General features: G+C 40.9%; 1 protein-coding gene across 3 annotated transcripts; it reads left to right on the top strand.

The window, feature by feature from the left end:
• The first annotated feature begins 183 nt into the window (after positions 1-183).
• Positions 184-24,488, top strand: LOC126983038 (uncharacterized). Of its 3 annotated transcripts, XR_007735486.1 has the most exons (23): positions 184-271; positions 2,401-2,526; positions 3,703-3,835; positions 3,925-4,044; positions 4,369-4,541; positions 5,037-5,198; positions 5,362-5,555; positions 6,335-6,481; positions 6,845-7,045; positions 7,336-7,479; positions 7,985-8,162; positions 8,365-8,445; positions 8,971-9,189; positions 9,483-10,623; positions 10,934-11,120; positions 11,439-11,741; positions 12,083-12,203; positions 13,110-13,316; positions 13,475-17,212; positions 17,514-18,892; positions 19,547-19,739; positions 20,221-22,129; positions 23,410-24,488. XR_007735486.1 is itself a non-coding variant. In XM_050835473.1 (22 exons), exons 2-22 carry the CDS (start codon positions 2,446-2,448, stop codon positions 21,151-21,153), a joined length of 10,029 nt encoding a protein of 3,342 aa, XP_050691430.1. In that variant the 5' UTR covers positions 184-271; positions 2,401-2,445; the 3' UTR covers positions 21,154-24,488. The 3 variants fall into 3 exon arrangements, 2 of the variants coding, with proteins under 2 accessions (XP_050691430.1, XP_050691429.1); XM_050835473.1 differs by having other exon boundaries at positions 10,940-11,120; positions 20,221-24,488; XM_050835472.1 differs by having other exon boundaries at positions 20,221-24,488.
• The last annotated feature ends 550 nt before the right edge of the window (positions 24,489-25,038 follow it).

The following is a 25,038-nucleotide window of genomic DNA, read 5'->3' as shown; positions in this document are numbered from 1 at the left end:
CTCCCTCAGTCTCACCGTTGCCAGATTATCGTACTCAGAGCCTCGTATTGACCTGTTTCTGAGCCATAGCTATTACAAAAAAACACCTGTTATTAACCATTTTAACGATAACTATACATGAAGGCAGTTATTGGCGTCAAGGAGGCAGTTTTGGGTAGGAAATCGGCAAGCATAGGAGGCTAAGTACGACAATATGGCAACGTTGTTCAGACAGGCTCCCTCACACACACACACACACACAGTCCAAAACAAACGCGCCGCAGCCTCTAAGGTAATTTCCTCTTTATTCTTCATTATTACCCTTCACCTAATCTGTTTTCTCATTATATTCACTTCCTTTCCTCCTTTCTTTATTCTCTCCTTCCTTTTCTTGTGTGTGTAATAGCTCCACTCTTCGGTAATGCTTGCTTTTGCTTCTTCGTCTTCTTTCACCTAATTGCTTTCTCATTAATTTTACTTTCTTTCCTCCTTCCTTTGTTCTCTCCCTCCTCCTCTTACCTGCATAAAGCTCCACTAATTATCACTGCTGGTTTTGGCACCTTGTATTGTTTTGTAGTGTTGTTTATATATATGTGACAGCCGAATTTATGTACGTGACAGCCGAATTTATGTATGTGACAGCTGACTTTATGTATGTGACAGCTGACTTTATGTATGTGACAGCCGACTTTATGTATGTGACAGCCGACTTTTATGTATGTGACAGCTGACTTTATGTATGTGACAGCTGACTCTATGTATGTGACAGCTGACTTTATGTATGTGACAGCTGACTTTATGTATGTGACAGCTGACTTTATGTATGTGACAGCTGACTTTATGTATGTGACAGCCGACTTTTATGTATGTGACAGCTGACTTTATGTATGTGACAGCCGACTTTTATGTATGTGACAGCTGACTTTATGTATGTGACAGCTGACTTTATGTATGTGACAGCTGACTTTATGTATGTGACAGCCGACTTTATGTATGTGACAGCCGACTTTATGTATGTGACAGCTGACTTTATGTATGTGACAGCCGACTTTATGTATGTGACAGCCGACTTTATGTATGTGACAGCTGACTTTATGTATGTGACAACCGACTTTATGTATGTAACAGCCGACTTTATGTATGTGACAGCCGACTTTATGTATGTGACAGCCGACTTTATGTATGTGACAGCCGACTTTATGTATGTGACAGCCGACTTTATGTATATGGCAACCGACTTTATGTATATGGCAACCGACTTTATACATATGACAACCGACTTTATGTATGTAACAGCCGACTTTATGTATGTGACAACCCACTTTATACATATGACAACCGACTTTATGTATATGACAGTTGACTATATGTGTAACAGCTGACTTAATATATATGACAACCAACTTTATGTACATGACAACTGACTTTATATTGTATGGCAACCAACTTTATGGATATGACAACTGACCTCTTATATATGACAACCGACTTAATATAAATGACAACCGACTTTATATGTGACAACCGACTTTATATACATGACAACCGACTTCATTTAGTTTTTGGGTGATTATTCCGAACAATGGCACGCCTCTTAATTTTTTTATCTTTCAGGACTCCTTTGCCACACCCTCACACACCCTCCCAGCACTTGACACAGACATCCTAAAGCATGTCCTTCCTTTGGGTTTGGTTACAATAAGTTTCCTGGGCAACTGTCATGTTTTTTTTTATTCCCTATCTAAAAAGGAGAAAGCCCGTGGACTGCCCTTTCTTACTTGAACCTAACCTACTAATATCAAGTTTTAAATTGCTTTCTGCCAGTCATTTCCTTTGTCTTCATATTCAACGGTGATGTGCAATAGTCTGGGATGCTATTTACTCCTTAACTACACTACACTTGACTACATGTTCCAATTACTGCTTGACTACATACACAAATTACACCTTGACTACATATCCCAATTACTCCTTGACTACATATGCTAATAATTCTGTGACTACCCTACACTTGACTACATATGCTAACTTCTTCTTGTCTACACATAAGCATTAACCATTTTTGTGAGTGTTCCTCCTGGGGTCTCATGCCTCTTATCTCCTTCCCTTCCTTTTCCTTCCCTTCCCTTCCCTTCCCTTCCCTTCCTTTTTCCTTTCCTTACCTTTCCTTTCCTTCCCTTCCCTATTTTAACCTTCCCTGCCCTTCTCTTCCCTTTCATTTCCTCCCCTTTCCTTACCTTTCCTCGGCCCTCCCCTAACCTAACCCTCCTTGCCCTTCCCTTCCCTGTCATTTCCTCCCTTCCCATCCCTTTTCTTCTCTTCCCTTCCCTTTCCTTACATGGAGCAGATTGAGGAAACTAGGAACAACTTTACTTTTGATTCTTTGAGGCAAAAGTATAATGTAATGTCTTCTTTTGTCAGGTTGCAAAGAAATGATGGACAAAGCGTAGGTTATAATGAAGAGCCATGCATCTCCCTCTTCTGCTTGTGCACGATTCTATACTGAAGACCAAGACACCGTGGCCTGATCTGAGATGGATTGGGGAGGTAAAGTTTCTAACGATTTCAACATTTTCTTTTGTTTTAGTATTGCTGTTTGTTTCCTAATAGGTCTTCCTGTGGAGCTTTAGTTGTGTGCTCTGTTTTGTATTACATATCAACTCAGGACATATGTTTGAAGTGTAACTTTTTATCTTGTCAAGTTACAATTTAAACTTTTTTTTTTTTTTTTAATATTGCTTATTTTGTTTTCTAGTTGGTCATCTTGCAGAACTTTAGTTGTGTGATCTGTTTTGTATTATTTATTAACTTAGGATATATGTTTGAGGTGTAACTTTTCTTCTTATGATCAGATAATTGATAGTGATGATTAGTTTCCTGTTATGTAGATCATGTTCAAAGTTTTCTCTTGTTTTGGTTTGTGTTGTACATTCTTTTACTCAACCCATACTGTTCGAGTTTACTTTTCGGCTCACACAAGAGAGAGAGCCTGCCTCGATTCCCAGCTGAGTGGAAAAAAAATAAGCTCGCGTTTCGATATACCTTACCCTGTGTCCCAGTGGTGAATGGGGTATTAAGTGGGGGGGGGTGTCCTGTCTCCTGGGATCTGTTCCCTTCTCCTATAATTCCTTCCCCTTCTGTCTCTTTCCGGCATATGACCACAGATGTTGCGCCGACTAAACAAAACTTTCCAAACTTTCCAAGTTCAAGAAATTCAACATTTTTTATTGTATATGGTATGTCTAAATTATTTTTTAATGCTCTTATTCTAGTCACAGACAGATTTTGTTAACTTCCTGTGTGAATGAGGTTGTTCAGATTTGGGTCTTTATGATGTTACTCAGGGTAGGTAGTCAAGGTCCTCTGCTGCTTTTGACAACTCATACCAGCTCACAAAGCTTATGAGGCATTGAGAGTAAACGCTTTGTGGGCCTCAATGAGTTGCCAAAAATGTGAGAAGGAAACTTTGTGGATATTGTCCCAAATTTGTGTTGATTTGCTGTACCATTCATTGCATGTAAATTGTATAAGATATTTTTAACACAACTTTTTATTCATTTATTTGTTATCTTTTTTTTCATAATAGTTATGATAATACTAACTGATGTGTAGATTAATCATGCTAATTTTTATGATTACTTGAAATCATGTATATTTCTGTATAACTAGATATTGTGGTCAGTAACTTAACTTAATGTGAGCCTGGTGGTGTGCCTCTCCTAGGATGGCGGGAAGGTGTGCAGTGCCTCCACACACCTGGCGGGGGAGGTGGACTTGTCATCAGGCTCCTGCTCCAGAGTGGCCAAGCTCAGTGCTCATACCAAGACAGCGGCAGCCATCAACACAACTTACGGGGGTCAGTTTCCTTCATAAAGTCATTTCACCATCATAGACTAGTAATTCTCCTTTTTCTTCATACTCTCTTATTTTTTGTTGCTCATGCAGGCGTGTATGTGTATGGCATGAAGAGTTCCGGTGACCTGTTCTTCTGGCACGGTGTTACTGGCCAGGTGCGGCAGGCCAAGGGCATCCCTGAGCTGGCCACACACGCCACCAATCCACCTGGTAACAACACAGCTCTATTCTTTGGTAGTATACTATTCACAGTGTTTCTCAGACCAGTAAATTTCTTGGTGTTTTATAAGGGACAATATTGCATCAGTTAAAATTCCATCTGATTTAGTATATTGCTTCTTGGAAAATAATTATTTACTCATGACGGTGAAGAATTTTATAACGTGTCTTTGTCACAATGGTCTTGGATCAAGGTTAGGTAACTCTGTGGAACCATGCTCTCATTGTACTCTATATACATGCTTTGAAGAAATTTCTGAAATGTAGTTTTTGTATTTGTTTCCACTAGCCTATTGAACTTTTATTTTTTTCTAGGTTCTAATGTAGTGAGAAATTTCTTTAAACAACGACGGCCACAGAGTCATAGCAGTAATGTACCCTCTGAGGGGACAGACTCAACTGGCTGTTCCATCCCTTCCCACCACAAACCAAAGATCTTTGCTTCCTCAACCTGCTCCAAGGTTGTGGTGGTTCTTGGGGCATCACAGGTGAGCCTTTGTGTGCTCTGTGCAATGCACAGAACACAACACCTCAGTTTAACTTATTTTTGGAAAGTTGTGTGATTCTTGGGTTCAAAAGTCACTACTTTTATGAAATCATTCTAGTAAACTGTTGTCAATTATCATGAACTGTTAACGTGTGTTTTGTTGTGTTGAAATTTAACCAATCAATGTCAGGTCCAGTGTGCACAACACATTACTGATTAGATGAGTTGCATGAAATTATTATTGATGTTCAGCACAGATGAGTGGGTGGCATTTTATTACAGCACATTGAAAAATGTAGACGAGAAAACATTCAATTTTAACTAAACTTTTTTTCGTCACAAGAAACAAACAAACAAAAAAAGAAAAGAAAACACAAAGAGAAACATTTGTAATGTGCCAGATCTGTTTCACTCCATGCAGAGGTTAGTTTGTACTTTCTAGTCCATTAGATAGAGGACTGGAGCCTTCATTAAGACAAGATGCTAACTTTCTAAGGTGTACCTGTGGGAGAGGTCCGTGGGATCCTGCCTGGAGGACTGCTCTCCATCCCAGCATGTTCCTGGCAGCTGGTCAGTGGCTCGGTGCCCCAGCGATACTCCCTTGCCAAGCACACACTCCAAGGAAACTCAGGTCACGTGCTGCTTTGTGAAGGAAGAGGCAAGTAATAATGTCGTCCTGCTAAGTTAACTCTCCTGTTTCTGTAACTTATGAATGATAAACAAAACAGTTGTGCCAGAGTACTTTTTTTCCTGATAGGAGTCTGAACAACATTCTAGTGTGTCCAAACTTGCACACATATCCTGAGTGTGTTCTCATACAGGGTTCGGAGGAGTGCCACATCACCTTCAGCTTTGTGGAGTGTTCATCGGTGGTGGTGAGCACGCTGACCCTCATGTGGCGGGGATCAAGGGGTCATCTGCCTGCCGCACACTGGAACACACAATGGGTCTCCCTGTCTGACCTCGGCATGAAGGAAAATGAATTGCTACATGTTAAAGGGACACTGATTTCAAGGTATGGTAGATCCTCCTCCTCCTCCTCCTCAACATCATCATCGTCATCATCATTACTACCATCAGTGGGGGAGCAGGGTGTCAGAGATATAGATAGATAGATAGATAAATAGATATCCAAAGCCTGCTGGTGACTGAGGGTCATGACAAAGGTATCCATAAATTTTGATTTTTTTTTAATCACCGAGCTACAGATTATTTTCGTCAGTCCTGCCATCCTACACTCTTTACAGACTGATCCTCATTCATTCTTATCATTTCTCCAAACCATCTCTAGTACCATTCTTCGCCCAGTCAACTACTCCACTGTCTACTCCCCTTGCTATTATGCCTATACTTAACCCCTTGACTGTGGATTTCCTACAAGAAGACATCACCAAGGTACAGGAATAGAACAAAAAATGTCTGCTACAATTCAATGAAGAAAAATGTAAAGTCATGCACCTTGGGAGGGGAAATCCAGCATCCCAATACTGCATGGGAAACTCCACTATCCACCATAGAGGCAGAGAAAGACCTGGGAGTGATGTTACCAGACTACCAGTGAGGGCGAAATCCGTACCAGTTGCAGCGGAGGGGTTAATCTTTCATACAGACACCCATTACTTTAGCCATCCCATTTTGACACACCACATGCATGCCTTATATAGAGTAAATTGAGTTGTGGTGATGATGATGATGATGATGCGAATTCTTGTACAGTTTAAACAAAGTAAAATGACAAGCAAGTTTAAGATCTTTACTTGATCAGCTGTCACGTTGTTTTTCTCTGTTGGGCAGTTGTGCAAGTGGGCGAAGTCTCCTTGCCATTGCAGTGAATTCACAGCAGCAACATTCTAAGCTACTCTATGTTCATCCTCTGTGCGGCACTGTTGTGGTAACCAGGGTTCAAGATGCTGTGCCCCAACTCAGAGGCAGTAATGTAAGGTAAGCTATTGTATTTTGTAATTTTGATGAGATGGTTTGCATATTAGTCTGCATCAATTTTGTTACAAGGTTGCTCATATATTGGCAACACATTATTTTTCCTACATGATATTAAGTTTATTTCCATTGGTGGAAGATTAAGATAGCAAGATAGATCTTACTGAAATGCTAAACTGCTTTGCTAATTTACTGAGAACCTTTTGATATCATGGATTACATACTATATTTTATTTATAGATTTTGTAAAATGATGTTAACAAAGCCTTGATCGTCCAAAGTAAGCAGCAGCGGTGGTTCAGACTCTCGCCCTTTGATACATGTAGAAGTAACAGTCGGGGTTAGCTGTCTTGACTCTTCCTACAGCTCAGCCAGATGCCAGTGGGTGAGTGACCTGGCTTGGTCCCACGACAGTCTGTACCTCTTTGGATGCTTGTCATCTGGGGCACTGTTTGTGAGCACCAGGATGGGCCCCCTTGCCAAGATATCCTGCCAGGGGGAAGGTCTACAGCTGCAGGCAGCAAATATTCTCTCATTGCATCCTCACTCCAACATGCATGCTGAGGAGTAAGTGTTTTCTTTTATTTTGTTGAAGTAGACCTTCTTACTTTTGTAAATTGCTGTAATACTAGTGACTAATTTTTCCCTGTTGTCTATGATTTGTAGTGGTTATCTCTTTGGTTTGTCACTAAAAGTTTGGGTCATTTTAGGGATTGTGCAATGAGTTATGCATCTCACTATTCATAGAAAGATTGCAATGAAATATAGACTGTTTAATAGAGTAAAGCACACACACACACAGACATGCATGCTTACAACAGGAATGCTTTACAGTACATCAATAAAAAAAATTGCAGGATGAGTGAGGCAGAGGGAGGCGAGAGTCCTGGGGGGTCACCGTTCTCCACCTTCTGTGTGTCCTCCCACCCCGCCACACACCAGGTCCTCCTCTCCTCGGGGCTCAGAGTCTCCGTGCTCAGTCTTCCTCTTGACGCCAGCAAGTGAGTCTCCTTCCACCCACCTCAAGAATGTGAGAGACAGCAAACTCATGATTTAATAGACTAATAGGAGTGAAGGGTGTCCATCAACACCAAATGTCCAGGAAATCAAATGTAGATTCTTATTTTTATTGTATCATTAAAAAAAAAAAATAATACAGTATAAAGTACTATACAACATATAATTGTAAAATTATATTACAGAACATAATAATTACTCACCTTTTAAAAAAGCTTTATTGTTTTTAGTATATTTGTGTAATGGACTGGCAAGCTGTGGAAAAGGGTTCCATCCCAGTCAAAGGGAAATTGTTAAGAGTTTATTTATCTTCCCCTCCCATGGCTAGATCAATTTCTCATGCGTTTCAAAATAAGCAAAAGTTTGCATTAGATTTAGCCAGCCTATTAACTCTGTGACATCGAGGTTCATTAGACTGAGAATAACTCTACATTGTTTCATGTTATTTTGCATCCATCACCAAACTCCCTCTCTATAAACCCTTGACAGGGAAGGTGATGTGGTGGACCGCCTGCTTGCCTCAGCCACCCACGCCCTCCACCTCCTCTGCAACTCAGCCGTGACCCACGACTACGCTTACATCCGCAGCAGCACCTGGAGACTGGCTCACTCTGTGCTGGACCTGACCCAGGGTCTCTCTGACCCCTCCACACCCAAGCCTCCCCAAGTAGGAAGCAGTAGAATATTCATCATCAAAATATTGTTATAGGGCCTTTTAAGTGGAGCTTCTCTTGTTCAAAGACAAAACAAACACTGGATGATCATGCTATATTATAATCTGCCATGTTTTCTCTCCTTTGTCTTTTATTATCTCTGCCAGAATTTTGAGTAGTATTTCAGGACTCAAATAACCAACCTTACTCTTACAGGTCAGCTTGTGGGACAGAAGGGTAGTAGCAGCAGCAGGCAGCGTCCCGGAGAGAACCCCAGGGGACGAGGAAGAACTAATGGTGAGTGAGTATTCATGTCATGGGATGATATATTTAAGGGCAGGACATGAAATTACAGTGGAAGTGCATTGAGTGGTGCAAGCTGAGTGGGAGTCACTTCAGGCAGTCTTTTTATTCCTCTGGCAAGTGCTTTTTCTCACTTGCTGCTTACTTCACTTCACTAAACATTGTTCTGTTTGGGTTATAATTACTTCTTTGTTAAATTTGGAGCCGTGAGTACTATTAGGAAATGGGATCCAAAATGATTAATATGTGCTTTAATTATTTATTTAGTGTAGATTACTTGACTAACTTCCTTGGTTACAGTAACTTGCACATCTTCTATCCAACATCATTAGTTGTAACCAGGAATGAGAAGGCTGACAAGCAGATTCTCTTAGTTGCTTATATTTATATCGCTAATGCAAGTAATGTGATGCTCTTTATCTGCAAGACCAATAAGTTTATTCATTGTAGTGTGAGGGCAATGTTAAGATGTAAACCTGTTCATTCAAGCTCTAAGGGGAATATTTTAACACTTTTTAGCTGATTGAGCAAGCAGTGAATCCCTTGATGGCAGCTTGGGTCTTAGTAGGCTCTCACAGCGGCCCCCATACTGTGGAGTGGCGGAGGAGGGGAGGCGAGGTGGTGGTGCTGGTGGTGAGGCTGGTGAGCACCCTCCTGCGAGTCACTGCCCACGACGATCACTGTGAGCACCAGACACAGCTTCTCCTGGTGCTCCACTTCTACCACCAGTTTGTGAGGGTAAGGAGTGGAAGGCAAGGTGGAGTGAGACAGGTTGTGGTGCATCTTGGAATTGTGTACCTTTGAAGGGATCTTTGTGCAGGTTTTATATTTATTTGATGATCTTTTTATGTTTTTTTTTTTTTTTTGTGGCCTTTCCCATTTCAACTAATATTTAAGTGAATTTTTAAGTGTGTGTAGTTTGTGCTCATTCTGTATGTGTTTGTTTAACTCTGCATAGATACCTAAAGGATGCTGTAAATTCTACTGACTTTATTGAAAAACATTAATTTCCTCATTTTCTTTTTGTGTAGGTGTTGTGTGTGTGGCCCAATTCCTTCCACATGCTGAGGCCCACCCTGCTGCTGACCCATCGGCTCCTCCACACAGTGCTGGCCTGTGAGAGACACGCCGGGGAGAGGAGCATGGCCAGCACACTCCTCATTCTGGCCCACACACTTACTGCTGTCCAAGTCTCACTTACTCAGACATTTGCACTCAGGCCAGCACTAGCTCTCCAGGCACAGACCACGCCCGAAGCAGTGCAAGCCTTTCCTGGGGTAGAGGTCACAAACCTTGCCGTGCTGTCTTATGATGATGTCGGAAGCAACCAACCAGGAGATAATTGTACCATCTCTCTTAGAATGAAGAAACTGTGGCTGTGTTTACATGAAAATGCTAAGAAGGTGTACACTCAGCTTGGAAAAAAGAAATTTGATAGGGAGAGTTACCAAAAGTCAGTATTGGTCTTGAATATTGTACAAAGCAAACTCCAAGATGTTGGATGTGATCTGCATCAAGGAACGGTGAGGCTCAGAAGGGGTCATCACCTCTACCTTGATGGCTTATACCTCAAGGCCATGCAAGTCTGGAAGTGTGAGGTCATGAGGTACTTAGCAGAGGGCCATGGCAAAAAATCATTGGCCCAGAACCTGCATTCTATTCTGTATACTTATTTAATATATGAGGGAGTCTCTGGTGTTACTGCCTTTTTAGACTGGTTGTCCAGTTTATTAAGGTCTCTCCTGTGCCCAAAGAATCAGTCTAGTCTAGAGAGTAGTGTAAACAAAGGCATAACCAAAGCAAGTGGTGGCATTAGGTTATCACATGAGTCCTCCAAGGTAAACCAGACACCAAAGATAGACAGAAGAAATAAAGCAACTGTCAAAAATAAAAGTCAAGAAACACAAGTACCTGCAGTGAGAAAGCTATTCCAAGAAAGAGTTCATGGTAAAACTATGATATATACGTACTCCTCTGAGGAGAGAGCATCTAGTCAAGAATGTGCTACGAAACCAAAGACCGTGTCCTGCGTGATCAGAGCCACGCGGCAAGTGATTGGAAGTTTAGGACGCATCATGGCTCTGGAGACTCTAGGGTGCTGCCCCAATGTGCCGGCACCACACAAGCCCCATGCCATTCCTCCTCTCTGGACCGTCACAACACAGCCTCAAGGTGTGATGGGCTCCTGACACTCTCTTTGGGGGGGGATTTATTTACTTTACTCTCATCCCTTTAGATCCCAGCTCCCTTTTTTTTTTCCATAACAAATCCATCGTTGTTCATGCCTCCATTTGTAGTTGTAACTCGTCACCATACTGGAAATTATTTATCCAATTCTCAGTAAGGATTCAATGGATAAACTATTTTCTTTGTTGTTTGTAATGATAACCAACAATATGAGTGTTTATAAAAGACATGACTGTATGGCATTTGTTTAATATTCAGTAGCATTATTGAAGTTTTGATATTTTTTAATTGAAAGGAATAGATGGGCAGCTGTCACCCATGAAGAGAGAGGAAGCCGGTTCTGGACAGTGGTCTGTTGATGCCACAGCTCAGGCACTGGCCCTTGCCGGGTGTTGGGGAGACCTTGCTGTCCTGGCCTCCCGGCTCAGCGACACAAGGATGTCTCTGGTGGCTGGGGTCCTGGCTAGTGTTGGGGATAGCAGGTGAGTCGGAGCTCCTGGACTGTAAAAAAATGATACTTGTTATATGTTTTGAAGAGGGTATGAAATATTAAGCGCCTTTTCAAGAAAATGTGCGATCAGTAGTTGTCTGATCATTACCAGTGTCACATGACGAAACAAGAGCATTCTTTTAAGTAGTTATGATGATTTGGATACATGGATATAATGATATATATGATCATTTTCATGTGATGATAAGTCTACATTATGACAGCTTCTCAAATATTTTTTATCAGATTTGGTTATACTTCCCAACTTCTGTAGGTCTCATGGAAAGTAATGCATGTGTCTTCTTTTCAGAGTCCCAATGCCTAGCACAGTCCTTCCTCTGCACCAGATCAAACACCTGCTGCAGGAACCAGTCACCACGTCCACAGCATCAGAGTTTCAGAGTTATCGGGAGCTCTTACAGTTGGCAGCTATGACTGGTGTGGAGGTTGTGGCAGGCATCCTTGAGGAGTGTCTGGCCAGAATGAGGGACTTAACACCATTATTTGAGACCTTTGTGCCCTCTCAGGTGCACTTACCAGCCCCACCTGTGTTCTGCCCCCTTGGGCCTCAGGATGGGGAGGACCTGTCCCTCTCCATATGCAGTGATAGTAGGTAAGTGCCACTGGTATATGGTCCTTTTTTGTTCACAACCATTACATGCAGCACCTCAGGTTCCCTTTGTCAGTAGTGATCTCCAAACTACTTATCATAAAAAGATTATAATAAATATTGGTACTGTTTAAGATTTCATAATAACTCATTATTTTAAGGTCAAGTAATTATCTCATGTCAATACAATTTGGATTACATTCTGGGCCCCCAAAACATAAATCTACTTTGGGCCTCTCAAAGACAAGGACCAGCACTGTTTGTGTTCATATTTTGTCATTGTGGTGAGCTCTCCATAGCACAACACAACATACCATACTTGCTTACCCTGCATCTTCCCTTAGTCTGAATGAGAGGAGGCTGAGGCAGGAGGTGGCTGGCTGGCTGAGACTGGCATGTCAGGTCACGAGTGCAGCCGGCCTTGCTTACCCTTTGCTCCTCTCTCTCCAGCAGGAATACAGCAAGGTGGGACACTAGTGTAGACTCAACGCATTAACACTGAAAATTTGTCCCTCTTCTTTCTTCACTATCATTGGCCAGTCCACCTTCTTCCCCAACTCTGGCTGCATGTGATTGGTGGATGCCAAGCTTGAATCCTTAAGGTTTTTGCTGGAATCATGTGGGTGTAGCTAATTTTGGATGTTACTATAGACTTAGTACAGCTGAGACACTTAAATCCAGTGCAGGCTGAGCTTAGAACCTGTCATTCTCATACACTATTGATAATTATGATCACTGGCACCTATTGATTGACATGCTGCTGATCTTGTGTTTCTATATGTACGTAGACATCGGGCTGTACTATATGCAAGACATCATTTTCTCTTCTCAAGGGATGGTCACTGTAGGAAATTTGCCATCTGATTTGTGTCGCTTGCTTCTTGGATTCAGCAGTTCTCTCAGTTCTTTGGTCTCGTGTTTCATACTTTTCCTCATTCACGTTTGGTAGTCATCATTTACCTTTTCTTATTGTGTACTTCATTTATTTATTACTGTTATTTTTCCCTCACCAAAACCATCTCAGATTTTATTTCACCTGTTTGTTTAGTCTTTGAAGATTCATTAATTCTACTTTTTGAGATATGGTGCACTTTTCATAAATCCTGCAGTTGACATGTTTAGGCCATCTCCAGTTTCACCTCTATGGATGCCAACCTGCACATTTTTCTCTTCCACTTCTTGGCTGTTCTGGTGACATGCGTGTGTCAGAGTGGGCAAAATTACAGTGATTTGTTGCTCATTTGTGACCGTGAAAGGTTTTGTTAGGATGATGTCTATAGTGTGTTGATGGGCATATGCTGGCAAGTGAATTTATATCTAGATGACTACATATTGGGTTGCACTTCTGACACTGTAAATTCCTTGATACAGCTGCCATTGATGGGTGCTGAAGACCTGAGCTGCCTGATGGAGTCCTTGGGTCCCATGGAGGATCACTGGCATCCTGTGGGACCTGAGTGGGAGGGAATCATGCAGCTGTGGCACCAGGTGATGGCCCTGGTGTGGGTTCTCTACTCCCGAGACAAGTTGTCCTTGGGGATCCGTAGTTTTGTCAGAAATTCAGCAGCAATGCGCCAAGTAAGGCTACATTTGATGCTCATTATAATGTACTTATCCTAGACTTCTATAAGTAATGATCATGATGTAGGGGTGTATACGAACATATATTTGTGTTTGTTACTTGTTATTTGAATCCTTATGATTTCATGTGCTTCAGCATTCATACATTATTTCAGGACCTGAAATTTTGTGAAATGCACACCCTGGAAATTCTGTCCTGGGTAGATGAGCTGAATACTCTGTGTGACCACGACTCTTGGAGGACAGACTTTGTCACCTGTGCTGTGACAGCCGCCAGTGAGGCTCCTCCGGTGCCTGCCATGGCTGCAGCTCTTGCCAAGGTTTTGCCTCAGCCTTCAGAAATTCCCTCATTGCTGAGAGATAAGACAGAGAGGTTGTTTCTTACTTGGAAAAACACAAATATAGCAGTGAATGAAGTTGAACCTTCCTTAAACAATGGATCAGATAATAATGTTATATCCTCACTTGAAATATTCAAATCCATGTTTTCCATTTATGAGGAGAGTTGTGAAGAAAATGCAAGGCATGTGTCATCAGAGGGTGACACCAGAGAATCCTTCAGTTATGTCAGTAAGTACCCAACAGAGTCATGCAATGGAACTTTTGCAGCTCCAAAAGTCAAAGAAGAATTTGAGAAATTTCTGACTCTCTTTGTTGAAATGACTTTCATGCGTGATGTTCAGAAATTCCCTCAACACACCTCATCAGTTCCTCTGCTTGTTCAGTTTAGTGATGTGCTTAGGAAGAGAGAATTTGAAGGACTGAAACTGAAGAGTAAAATATACCATGAATCTACCACTGGCATTGGTAACTCTGTGAAACAAAGTTCTCACAACTCCTATGTGAGTGCCCTCACCACTCCAGAGAAGAAAGGCCTTTTCCGAAGCCTAGAAATGCTGCCAAGAGGGAACAGGACTGTCCTTCTTTCCCCTATAAAAAGGTCTATGACAAGTCCCTCAAAAGTCACCCCTAAAACAATAAGGTCAAAGTCACAAAACATTACAAATCCCTCTTGGAGAAAGTTACCCTCTCCCAGAGTGCAGGGAAGGTCTCGATCATTGTCTAGAAAGAAGAGAAAGTGTGTTTCTGTTTCAAGAGCGAGGAGTCTCTCTGTTGGAAGTGGGCGGAGGGTATCACAAGAACCAGCAGAGCAGGATCCAGTTCCCTCAGGTCTGAAAGCATCTCAAAACATCAGAAATGGCAACAAAGAGTCTCCCATGCAAAAGCTAATGTGTCTTCCAGAGTATTTTCCTTACAATATAGAACATATGGAGATTCAGGACACATTCAATATGCTGAACTGGATGATGAGCCGAGAAAGACAATTTTGTCCCCATGCTGTAGAGGGTGATGTCCTTGTCTCAGGTGCTTCTAGCAAAATAAAATTACCTCTGAATGATTTGATGCTTTCAGTACAGTGGAATGACTTATTCAAATGCTGGTCACACATGAATGATCAAAAGAGCTATCTTGAAATTTCAACTGAAGATTTTGAAAAGAAAAAGAAAAATGGAAAACAAAGAATAAGGAAAGCTACAGATTCACGTCCTCTCAATGCACATGCAGTTCCTGGGTATGAAAATGCTCGGACAGAAGTGGACCAAGGTAGAGCTGAGTGTAGAGAAACTGATCAAGAGACGGAACTACAAATGACCACCCCACATGCATTGAATGGACTGTATACCCTTGAAGAACACACTGGCATTGAACATTCACATCATGAGCCCGACACTGAAATCACAAAAAATCCTCAGCCATCAGAAAGTCAAGACACAGAGGCACTAAATACAGAAAATGTACAAATTAATGATGATTCTGAAGAACGCTTATCTCTGCCATCCAAGATTTCAGACACGAGGCCAAACAGTGATTCATTGATACCGAGTGATATTTTTAACCTTGCGAGTTCTAGCAAAGGCAAAGTCATGGATTCTAAGTGTACAGAAGGGCAAGGCATTGAAGGCCACTCTCAAGAATCGTCTGTTACAACACACACTCATCCTGAAGACCCACACCAGCTAGATCACCCACCAGGCACACGTGTAACCAGCCCTTCACAGACCATAATAGAAGAAACAGAGTGTACAGAAAGCTCTCCTGTCTATTCACAAGTAGTAGAGAAACAGAAAAAGGACAAGAGGAACAGCATGAAGACTGATGAGAAGAGCAGGACGTGTACTGACCTAGATAGTTCCCAGAATGAAGGTCTTGGTAGTTATGCAAAGAATGGTCAAGTTCCACTGAAGGGATCATACAGGAATACCACTAAAGGTCACCAGGTAAAGGTGCATTCTAAAGAGGTCAAGCAGTCAGTCCCAAGCAGGCAGTCCATTCATGTACATTTTCCTCACATAAAGAGTAATCTAACTGGTGTCGAGGCTCCTGAGACATCATCTGATCCAAAGGCTATTCCATTTGGTCATCTGCTTCACCTTCCTCCATTGGCAGGTCAAGGGAGTAGATCAAGGGTGGCTGAGCTGCAGGACCAAAGGAACACCACATCCAGTGACCCAGACAGAAATACAGCTGAAGATACGCTGGATGATGTTACGTTACCAGACTCCTTGCATGCCTCTGATCTGGAGGAGGAAAGTGAACTGGAAGCATCTGGTCAAAAGATCCAAAATGATGTCATAAAGGGAAATAGGAGTGAACTGGCTCATGGTAGACCAGAGGAAAGGGGAAAAAGGGTGGGTGCACCTCTCCAGAATATTCGTGCTAATACCAGAAAAGAAAGTAAGTATGAACCCTTGGATAGTAAGTCGAAAGAGGGACAAGCAAGGTCAAGAGCATCTCTCCATGTAGAGAAAAGAGAACCTTGTGACATTCCTCGCCATTGGGACTGTGGAGAGTTGCATCTGAGGCCTCTGGCCGTGCAAGTCAAAGCTGCCCAAAGACCTGCACCAATGGATGAGGTCCAAGGTTCGAGAGATGAGAAAACCATGGCACATGTGAATGAAAATACCAACACAAGAAAGACTCTGAAGCTTCTTACACTTCCAAAAATTTCCCCATCAGGGAATGGGCAAACAAAACAAGAAAGATCTTTACAGCTCAAGCAACTTCCAACACAGCATGTGCACAGGCTTACTGCAACAGACAAACTGAACAGAAACCAGAATGCTGTTTTAAATGCACCATTACACATTAAAGGGAAAAGGGTGGAAGAAGTGAGGCCATTAACTATACCCAAATATTTTGATTCTCCCCTCAAGGAAGACAGGAAAACAAATACCTTCAGCTTTCTGAATCCTCGCCAAGTGTTTGCGTTTTGTAAGCAAAGCCCACTTAAAAGTCCACCTGGGAAATTCAAGACTCTTAAGGTCTCCAAAAAATATATGATACCAGATTCAGAGTGGCAGAGTGAAATCAGACTTCCAGCAAACCCTGAAAGGAAAGATTCAGACACGTCAAACCAAGTTAGGGAAAGTTTAGACAAAGGGTTTCTGGATGAAGTCAAAAGTTATGCCAACAAGTACAAGAAAGGGCATTATGAAAATATTTTGAGAGGTGGTCATGAAGCAAGTGAAAGAGAATCCATACTTCATTATGAACCATCAGAAGCTGAAGCAAGAACCAATAACACCATCCAAAGTCAACCCCAACCTAGAGGTGAAAGTAAATTTGTGAAAAATAGTCAAAGCTGTATTGGTGGTAATGATGAAACCAACAGTGGCAATAAAAACCTTGAGAATAGTCTGCTGTCAAATCAGTCAAATGATATAAATTTGGTGAAGAAGAGGAGAGTAGAAAATAAGTCAATCAATACTGAACCTTATGAAGTGACGACCCTCAAGACAGTGAAGGCTCAGGGAACTCAGATATCAGACACTGAGACGCGGCAGTTTAATGGCCACAAGCCGCCACAGCTGTCCTTAGGATCTGCAGTACAGGTAATACTTCCAGACTTTATTTCCTCATCTACACTTATTATTAACAAAATATTACAGTTGCAATGGTATGTTACATAGTAAATGGTGATACCTCTAAATGAAACTCTTTTGTATACATTCGGTTCTTAGTGAGTTATATAAGAAGGAATAGGACAGTGTATCTTACAAATGTCATACATGATTGGGTAGTGAATTTTATTTATTTATTATCAACTTGGCTGTGTCCCATAGCTAAAAGTAAGGCTATGTTTGAAAGTTGTTTTGGAGACTGGTCAGTAACTGCTGTAACTCCATATTCCAGACTCAGACTTACATTCCTCAAACAAGGGAGGCATCTGTGCATGCTGAAGTCATCATACCAAGTAAGAGTGAATCTGTTCAGGTTGATTCACTGATCACGCCAGTCGAGTTGCCATCGTCGCCATCTCCATCACCCCAAGTAAATCAGTCTTCCCTTCAATCACCAAGTGCTGCCTTGCTTCCTCAACATCCATCGGCTTCTTACAAGTTGGAGTTCCAAGCGCCCAGTCACTATTCCCAGGCACCCTTAGATACTGGCACAGGGTTTGTTCACATTTTTGATACTCCAAATGAAATTGTTGAAGAAAAACTGAAAGACATAGAGATGAATAGGACTATTCCCTCATTAGATGTGCACAAAAGTTATGAAGCTGCAGATTCTGAGGAAAGGAAATCAGCAAAATCTCTTGGTTATGCAAAAGGCGGGTATGACAGAAAGGCAAATTCACTTCATGAAAAGCAGTTAGTTCAAACCTCACATGAAACAGGAGGGAGTGACATGAGAGAACTTGAAAGATCCAACTATTCTGCTCAAAAACTTGATGATGATCAGTTAAACTCAGTCCCATTTGTTTCCTCAGGGCCAAATGAAGTTCAGAGGAATGATGATAATATGACAATAGACAAACTTTATCAAGAATTTTGCATTGGTAAAATATCACTAGATGATTTTCATCAGATGATTATCAGCATTCCAGAGGAGGAAGAAGTTAAAGAAGACTCTTTGCCTGAAACGAATAAGAGGAGTATTGGGGCACTAGAGCAGCAGGTGTTGGAGGCTGCTCAGAGTATCAGTGAGTCACAGCATCTTGTGTCAAGAGTTAGACTGCTGATGGAGGATACTGAAAAAGCCGAAACAGACAAACCTGCAGCACAGAGTCACAGATCATGTAAAATGTTCTCAAGTAATTCTAGTCATAGACAGCATAATGATGTGAATATGGCCAGCAGTTCAAGAGAGCCTGCACAGTGGCAAGAGGCTTTGTCAGTGTACAGAAAGCAAGGAAAAATAGACACATTAATTCAATTTTTAAATGCTGTTGATTTTGAAAACATAACAAGTGATATGGTTGATGAGATAATAGAGTGTGAAAACAATATCCAGTCAAAGGGAGTTCAGAAAATGTCAGGAAGCTTGGAAACTGATGAAAGCACTTCATTACATCAGAAAAGAAACAAAATATTTGCTGCTGATAGGAAGCAACCCATAGGGAGGGGTGATGGTTTCTTCAGCATTAAAGGTGCAAACTATCAGGACCCTGCACAAGAAGAAGCACCTTCTACTGTTGACTCTGAACTGACAAGAACAGAGGAATGGCAAAAAAGTTTTGCATCAGACACTGGGTTATCAGAGTTACATCTTGATCTAGCATGTATGAGGTAAGTAGATGCTCATTTTTCATTTGCTGTGAAAATATGAAAGCTCTTAAAGTCAATAAGTAGGTAATGAGACCATTATATTTTTTATTTCACATTTTTTTTTTTTTTTGTCTTAATTATACTTTATGACAATCATCACCATTGGCATCATACTTGCTGCATAAACAAGAATGGAATGTATGACACTGCACACTGCTACTATTAAGCCTTCAGTTGTGTTGAAAGTATGAGTGTTGTGCCCGTGTCAGGCATATATTTACATTTTTGTGACTGGTTTCATCTGTGATAGTGAAACTTGAAACTAGAGCAGTGTTAGAGGACATAAGCACTAATCCTGCTCACTTAACCCTTTCCATACGTGACGCAGACGTCGGCGTCACAGTATGGAAAGGGTCAAGAGGAAATGGAAGAGGATTAATCCTCTTCTAAACCTTTCAATCCTCCTCTAAATTACTCTTAATCCTCTTCCACTTCCTTTTAAAGAGGTTTAGAAGAGAATTAAGAGGAAATGGAAAAAGATTAAAAGGTTTAGAAAAGGACTAATGGTGATGACGTCGGACGCCCTTCGGACGCCGATGTCGGCGTCACCGAATTGAAGGGGTTAAAGTTCCTTCAGGTTTACGCATAAACAGCCCATCACCTTTGTCTTTGTAGGTCTCATTCGGATGACTTTGATCTTTTGTCGAGTGGGAGTCTACTGGGAGAGAGTACATCTGTTGGTCACAAAGAAAAACTGCAGCAGAGACGGAGGGAAATTCGAGCATGGATCAAGAAAAAGAGACAGAGGAGAAGGGAAGAAGCTCAGGCAAGATTGTCTGCATCTCCATCCAACCTGGCAGCCTCAAGGGTAATTGTTTTTTCATTTGCCAAGCTTGTCAAATTCCCCATTATGATTGATATTGTCCATGCGACTTTTTATATATTCTGTTGCCTTGAAATTCACTCTTGCAGCTGCTTCGATACATTATCCAGCATTATTCTTTTATAACTGAAATATGAGTAGATGAAACTTTCATTTCCTCGTGATTCAGCTTTGGTACTAGATATGGCTGAACATACCCTGCATGCTTGTGTGTAGTTGCATTTATTTTTACCATGTACATCATATATGTTAACATTACATAATCATCGTTATCAAATCTTTTGAATCACGTGCTGTGGAAATCTGTGTTGTTTTGCAACATTTCATAGTTATCTTTGTATGTATTATAAATGTTTCATGTGCACATTTTGATAAGTTGAAGATTTTTATTCAAATTATCAATTATTTTTCAGTTTCACCAATATAATCATCATTCATGATATATCCCCTTGTTTTACCTATGCAGGGATGTTCCAGGGCACATGTTGAGGTAGTCAGTGAAGTTGCTGCAGAAAACATGGGCTTGACTGGGAAACAGATAAGGGAAAGAAATTGTGAAAGAGAGGTAAAGCGTGCTAAACAAAGAGGAAATCATCAGAAGAAGCGTGAAGCGGACATTGCAAAACTCCTAGATGACCATGAGGAGGAACTGACTACATGTCGGAGTTTTATAGAGCCCAGTTTTCACAGTGAATCCCCACCATCCCCAAAAAGATGGATGAAATGGAAAAGTTTCCTGAGTAGCTCAAGTAAGAATAGTAGATCACACACAAATCTGCATGCAAGGTCTAAATATGATGTCATGAACAGGCAGAAGAAAACAGGATTGAATAATTATTTCAAGGACAAAACAGAGGAGTGGAGGAGGAGACAACAAGAAGGCCTCATCCAGTCACCTCTTACTGTTGACGAGTCAGAAGAAAGAGGAAAGAAATATGTAGTAGAAAACAAGATGGAAAGTAACACAAGTCTGCAAATGGAGCTTTACTATTTGAAGAGGTGCTTACTGCCCCAAAAGGACAAACTCACAACGAATCTCAAGTTAGAAGATAAACTTACCTCACTGGATCAGTCATATCACCCTTCACTTCTTCCTAAAGATAAAAGCAAAACTGGGTTCAGCCATCAAAATCACTCGGCCTTCCCAGCAAGCAAGGGAAGTGAAGCCACCAGTAGTGTGCCTAGAGAGAGTAGCTCACGGCATTCTCTACCGCTGAGTGGAACCTTCACTGTACCTCTAGACCGCATATCTGAGGTGGCGTCAAATGTTTCAGAGACGTCTCTATCAGAAACCTTCCAGGAAGACAAAGAGATTGTTTCTGGAGCAGAGGACTCCAGCACAGACACCTCATGGACTGTACCACATGAAGTGAGGAAGCTCCTCTACAGCAACCCTTGATTGTCCTTTGGCCTGGCATTGAGAGGGCTTGCCAGATGGAAGGCGAGTCATTATGGGACAGCCAACTTGAATAGGTGCCTTGAATATTTTATTTGTATCAGTTTGAATGTATACAAAGGATCAGTGACAAGAGCATGTCAAAGTTGTTTATCTTTACCAGGGTATTAGGAAAATGAAATTAAATATTTAATTTTCATAATACTGTTTTTATTAACATAACTTGGTATGTAAAAAAAGTTTTCATATGGTAACAATCACATTGCTGTAAATCACTAGAAAAGTTTTTCTTTTATTGTACAATATCACCTGAACTTCATTCCTTATGCCAGACAGGGTATGTGGACCCAGATTTGAGAAACAAAAAATACATGATAGGCAAAGGAAAGAAACATTATAAGTTCTATCTTATTTATGTGCTCATACACAACCCTCATGTTAGTCAGTCACTCTTTTAAACTACCCGTCTACCTCACAGTGGACCCTGCACATACATGGAAATTTCAATGCTTTGTGACTTTTTTTTTATTTCTTTAGGTGAGTGTGTGTGTGTGTGTGGTGGTGGAGGGGGGAATGTAAATGCTCAAGAAAGAGTTGTGGGATTCTCTGCCCCAGGATCAAACCATCTATACTTCTGAAGGAACATACTTGGCTATTTGCTTCAGGCAAGAGATAAGTGATGTAACTGCCCATTCCTTAATGCCAAATGTTGAAAAATGTTATAAAAAAGAAGCAACACTAATAAACTATTTCCAAATGCTAAACTAATAAAAAGTAAGTGAGGTTAAGCTGCCAGAACTAACAAACTTCATAGAGGTAAACAATGAAACAGAATATTATATAATTTATAAACAATTATGGAATATGGCCAGAGGAATTGTGGTCGGTAGATGAATTGGTTCTTTTCATATTTCAGCTAGTTTTTTTTTATGAAGTTTCATACTGTGCAAATGTTTGAAGCTCTGTGAAAGGGTGTTAGGTCAACTTGTTACCAAGCCAACTCATAACCAAGTCAACTCGTACCTCGATTAACTCATACCACGTTAACTTATAGCCCTAAAGCCATGGTCAGCTTGTAACCTTTGGATTTGTAATACATCATGGGATTTGTCTTTCACTCTCAGTTCCACACTAGTAATCATGAGTATATGCACCCCCCCTCAGTATCTCACACAATCCACCATAAACGCCTGCACCATGACGGGCTGGGGCCGAATACCATCCAGGCCCCTCGAGCAAGCCTACCTGCGCAATAGGCGGAGGCGTAGAAAAAAAAATAATAATAATAATAATAATAATATTCTTGCATATTTCATTCTTCCAAGCCTGGCTACCTTCTTCATTTATCACATCTTTGAATATCGGGTATCAGCTGCGAAGAGCGCTCCTACCATGGCTATCAATATAAGCTAATTCAGATATTATGTATGTGATCAAGTTTAGATAAGGTTACTATTGAACTCAAACAGAACTTTACCTTTAATGTTTTGTAGATAATGATGAACAGGCTTAATCACTTGATCATGATCAAGTGATTAAGCCTGTTCATCATTATCTACAAAACATTAAAGGTAAAGTTCTGTTTCAGCTCAATAGTAACCTTATCTAAAACTTTGTTGGGATATTCAAACCAGTATATTATGAATTCTAGTGCTGGACACTGCTAACAGAAAAGTTAGCTTCACCAACTAAAATTCACTAAAAAGTTAGTTTTGCTTATGCTAAACCGCTAAACTGATAAAGAAACTTTTTCATGCATTTTTTTTTTTTTTCATAACTGACGCCTTTATTATTTTAAGTTTATTTCTTGTCATGTGGAAAATATTGAATTCTTGTTATTAAATCCCAAGTTCAGTGAATTGGAAATGGAAGATGCATTACCCCAAAATACCCAAAAAATTTTCATAATAATTGTCCAATTACCCAACTTTAAGGCGTAATTTACCCAAAAGTGGAAGCCTTGGAATTATTGTGCCATATGGCTCAACAGGTGCAGAGACTACCAAGACGGACAAGAACAAACCTGTATGAATTATTTAGTGGACTTAAAATTAGCAGAGGAGGAACTACATTTAGCGGAAGCTAATTGGTCCACTAACTGTTTCCAAAGTTAGCGAAAACGCTTATCAGCTGACGAAAAAGTTTGCTTCGCTAATTAGCGGAACTGCACCCACCACTGAAGAATCCTAACTATATGAATTACTACCCACACGGTAATAATGTCAGTCGTTTTATAGAAAAATTCCTACCATTTACGAGTTGATCAGAGGTACAAATATAAGGTATGAGTTGACTTGTCTACGAGTTGACCAATAACCTGAGAGAAGTATTCTTGTTATAAACAAAGGGAACCTAACATAACCAAAAACTTTTGAGACAAAGAAATCTTACCAATTTCTTAAGTAGATAATTGCCTTACACACAAAATGCATTCATAAGACACTTCTTGGTGAAAGGGTCTTTCTAAAGCTAAATTGCACTAGATAGCGCTGACAACTCAAACCCTATGGAGGAGGACATTTTCTAATAACTTTGCCTTACTGAGGGGTATTTGTGCCTTTCTTTAGAAACACTTGTTTCTTTGCTGATGAGATTTTGATGATTTGTTACTTTACAGATATTCTGAGTTTGTTAAGGGGAACTATGTTGATCAACTGAAGTGGACTTTATCTCTTTGTCGAAGAGAACTCAAGCCTTTGTTGAGAGGAACTTAGCATGGAATGTTTATCAACTACAACAAGGCTAATTCTTTAAAAATAATGGAATCATAAGAGGTTTATCATTATTATCCAGTATCAATCATGAAAAAAGCAATATATCTGCAACATGATGAATCACCAATCACCAGCATCATTATCATCAGTCACCTCATTTCCCACACCAAGCTGCATGAACCAGAAACATAAGAAACAAGATGAGCGAAGCTAAAGTGTGGAAAGATCACCCAGTGATATTGACCCCCATCACTTCATAAGAATGATGAAACAACATTCAAAACAATTAACTGAGTGGCTGAGTGGTTAGCGTGCGGGCGTCACGTCTAGGAGGCCACAGGTTCGTGTCCCACCCACTGCCACAAGCTGGGATTTTTCAGTCACTGCCAAGTGGCCTAAGATGACCCACATGCTGTCCTGAAGACCACCTATCAAACTGGACTCTAGATTCTCTCTCTACAAGAGAGGATCAAAGATGAGCTCTGGGGGCACCATGAGCCAAGCAAGATGGCACCACTATAAACATTTGCCTGCACCACAATGGGTTAGGTTAACCATCAGGCCCCAAAAGTAAGCCTATTGGCACAATAGGCAGAAAAAAAAAAATAATAACAAATATAAATATAAATAAAAAAATTACATTCCTTGGAATTTGTTTTAAACACACATGCATCTGTAGAAAGCTATGCAGTTAAACATCAGGGTTAGATATTGCAATGATTATCATATTTATGTGATTTTGGAGCCTATGGATAATGTATGTTTGAGATTCATGATTAGAGGTAAAGTTGGGGGCATAGCATAGCTGTGCATGGCCCTGGGACACAGGGAATGTGTGACACCTGGGTTAGCAGTTTACCTTCTCTAGGTTTCCCAAGGCACCCATTTATTATTGAGCCTGAAAGATAGAATGAACAGCTGGATGTGCAGCCTGCTGACTCCCCAGGTCTGGGTTCCAACACAGGCCCGCTGGTATGTAGCGAGGTGTGGTGACCACTACGCCATGAAGACACATGACAATGTTATCTGATATATGATCTTTGTGGTACATGGGCACATATACAGTGTCAGGCTTTACACCTAGAAATCAACAATGGAGATGGAGAAATTATTTTATAGTCATGTAAGCTGAGTGAATCCACTCTGCCTTCAATCATCATCAGCAATTACCCAA

This window comes from Eriocheir sinensis, chromosome 52, assembly GCF_024679095.1.
Source record: "Eriocheir sinensis breed Jianghai 21 chromosome 52, ASM2467909v1, whole genome shotgun sequence".
Taxonomy (NCBI): domain Eukaryota; kingdom Metazoa; phylum Arthropoda; class Malacostraca; order Decapoda; family Varunidae; genus Eriocheir; species Eriocheir sinensis.
The sequence above is the reverse complement of the archived record's forward strand: the minus strand, read 5'-3'. Positions and strand labels throughout refer to the sequence as shown.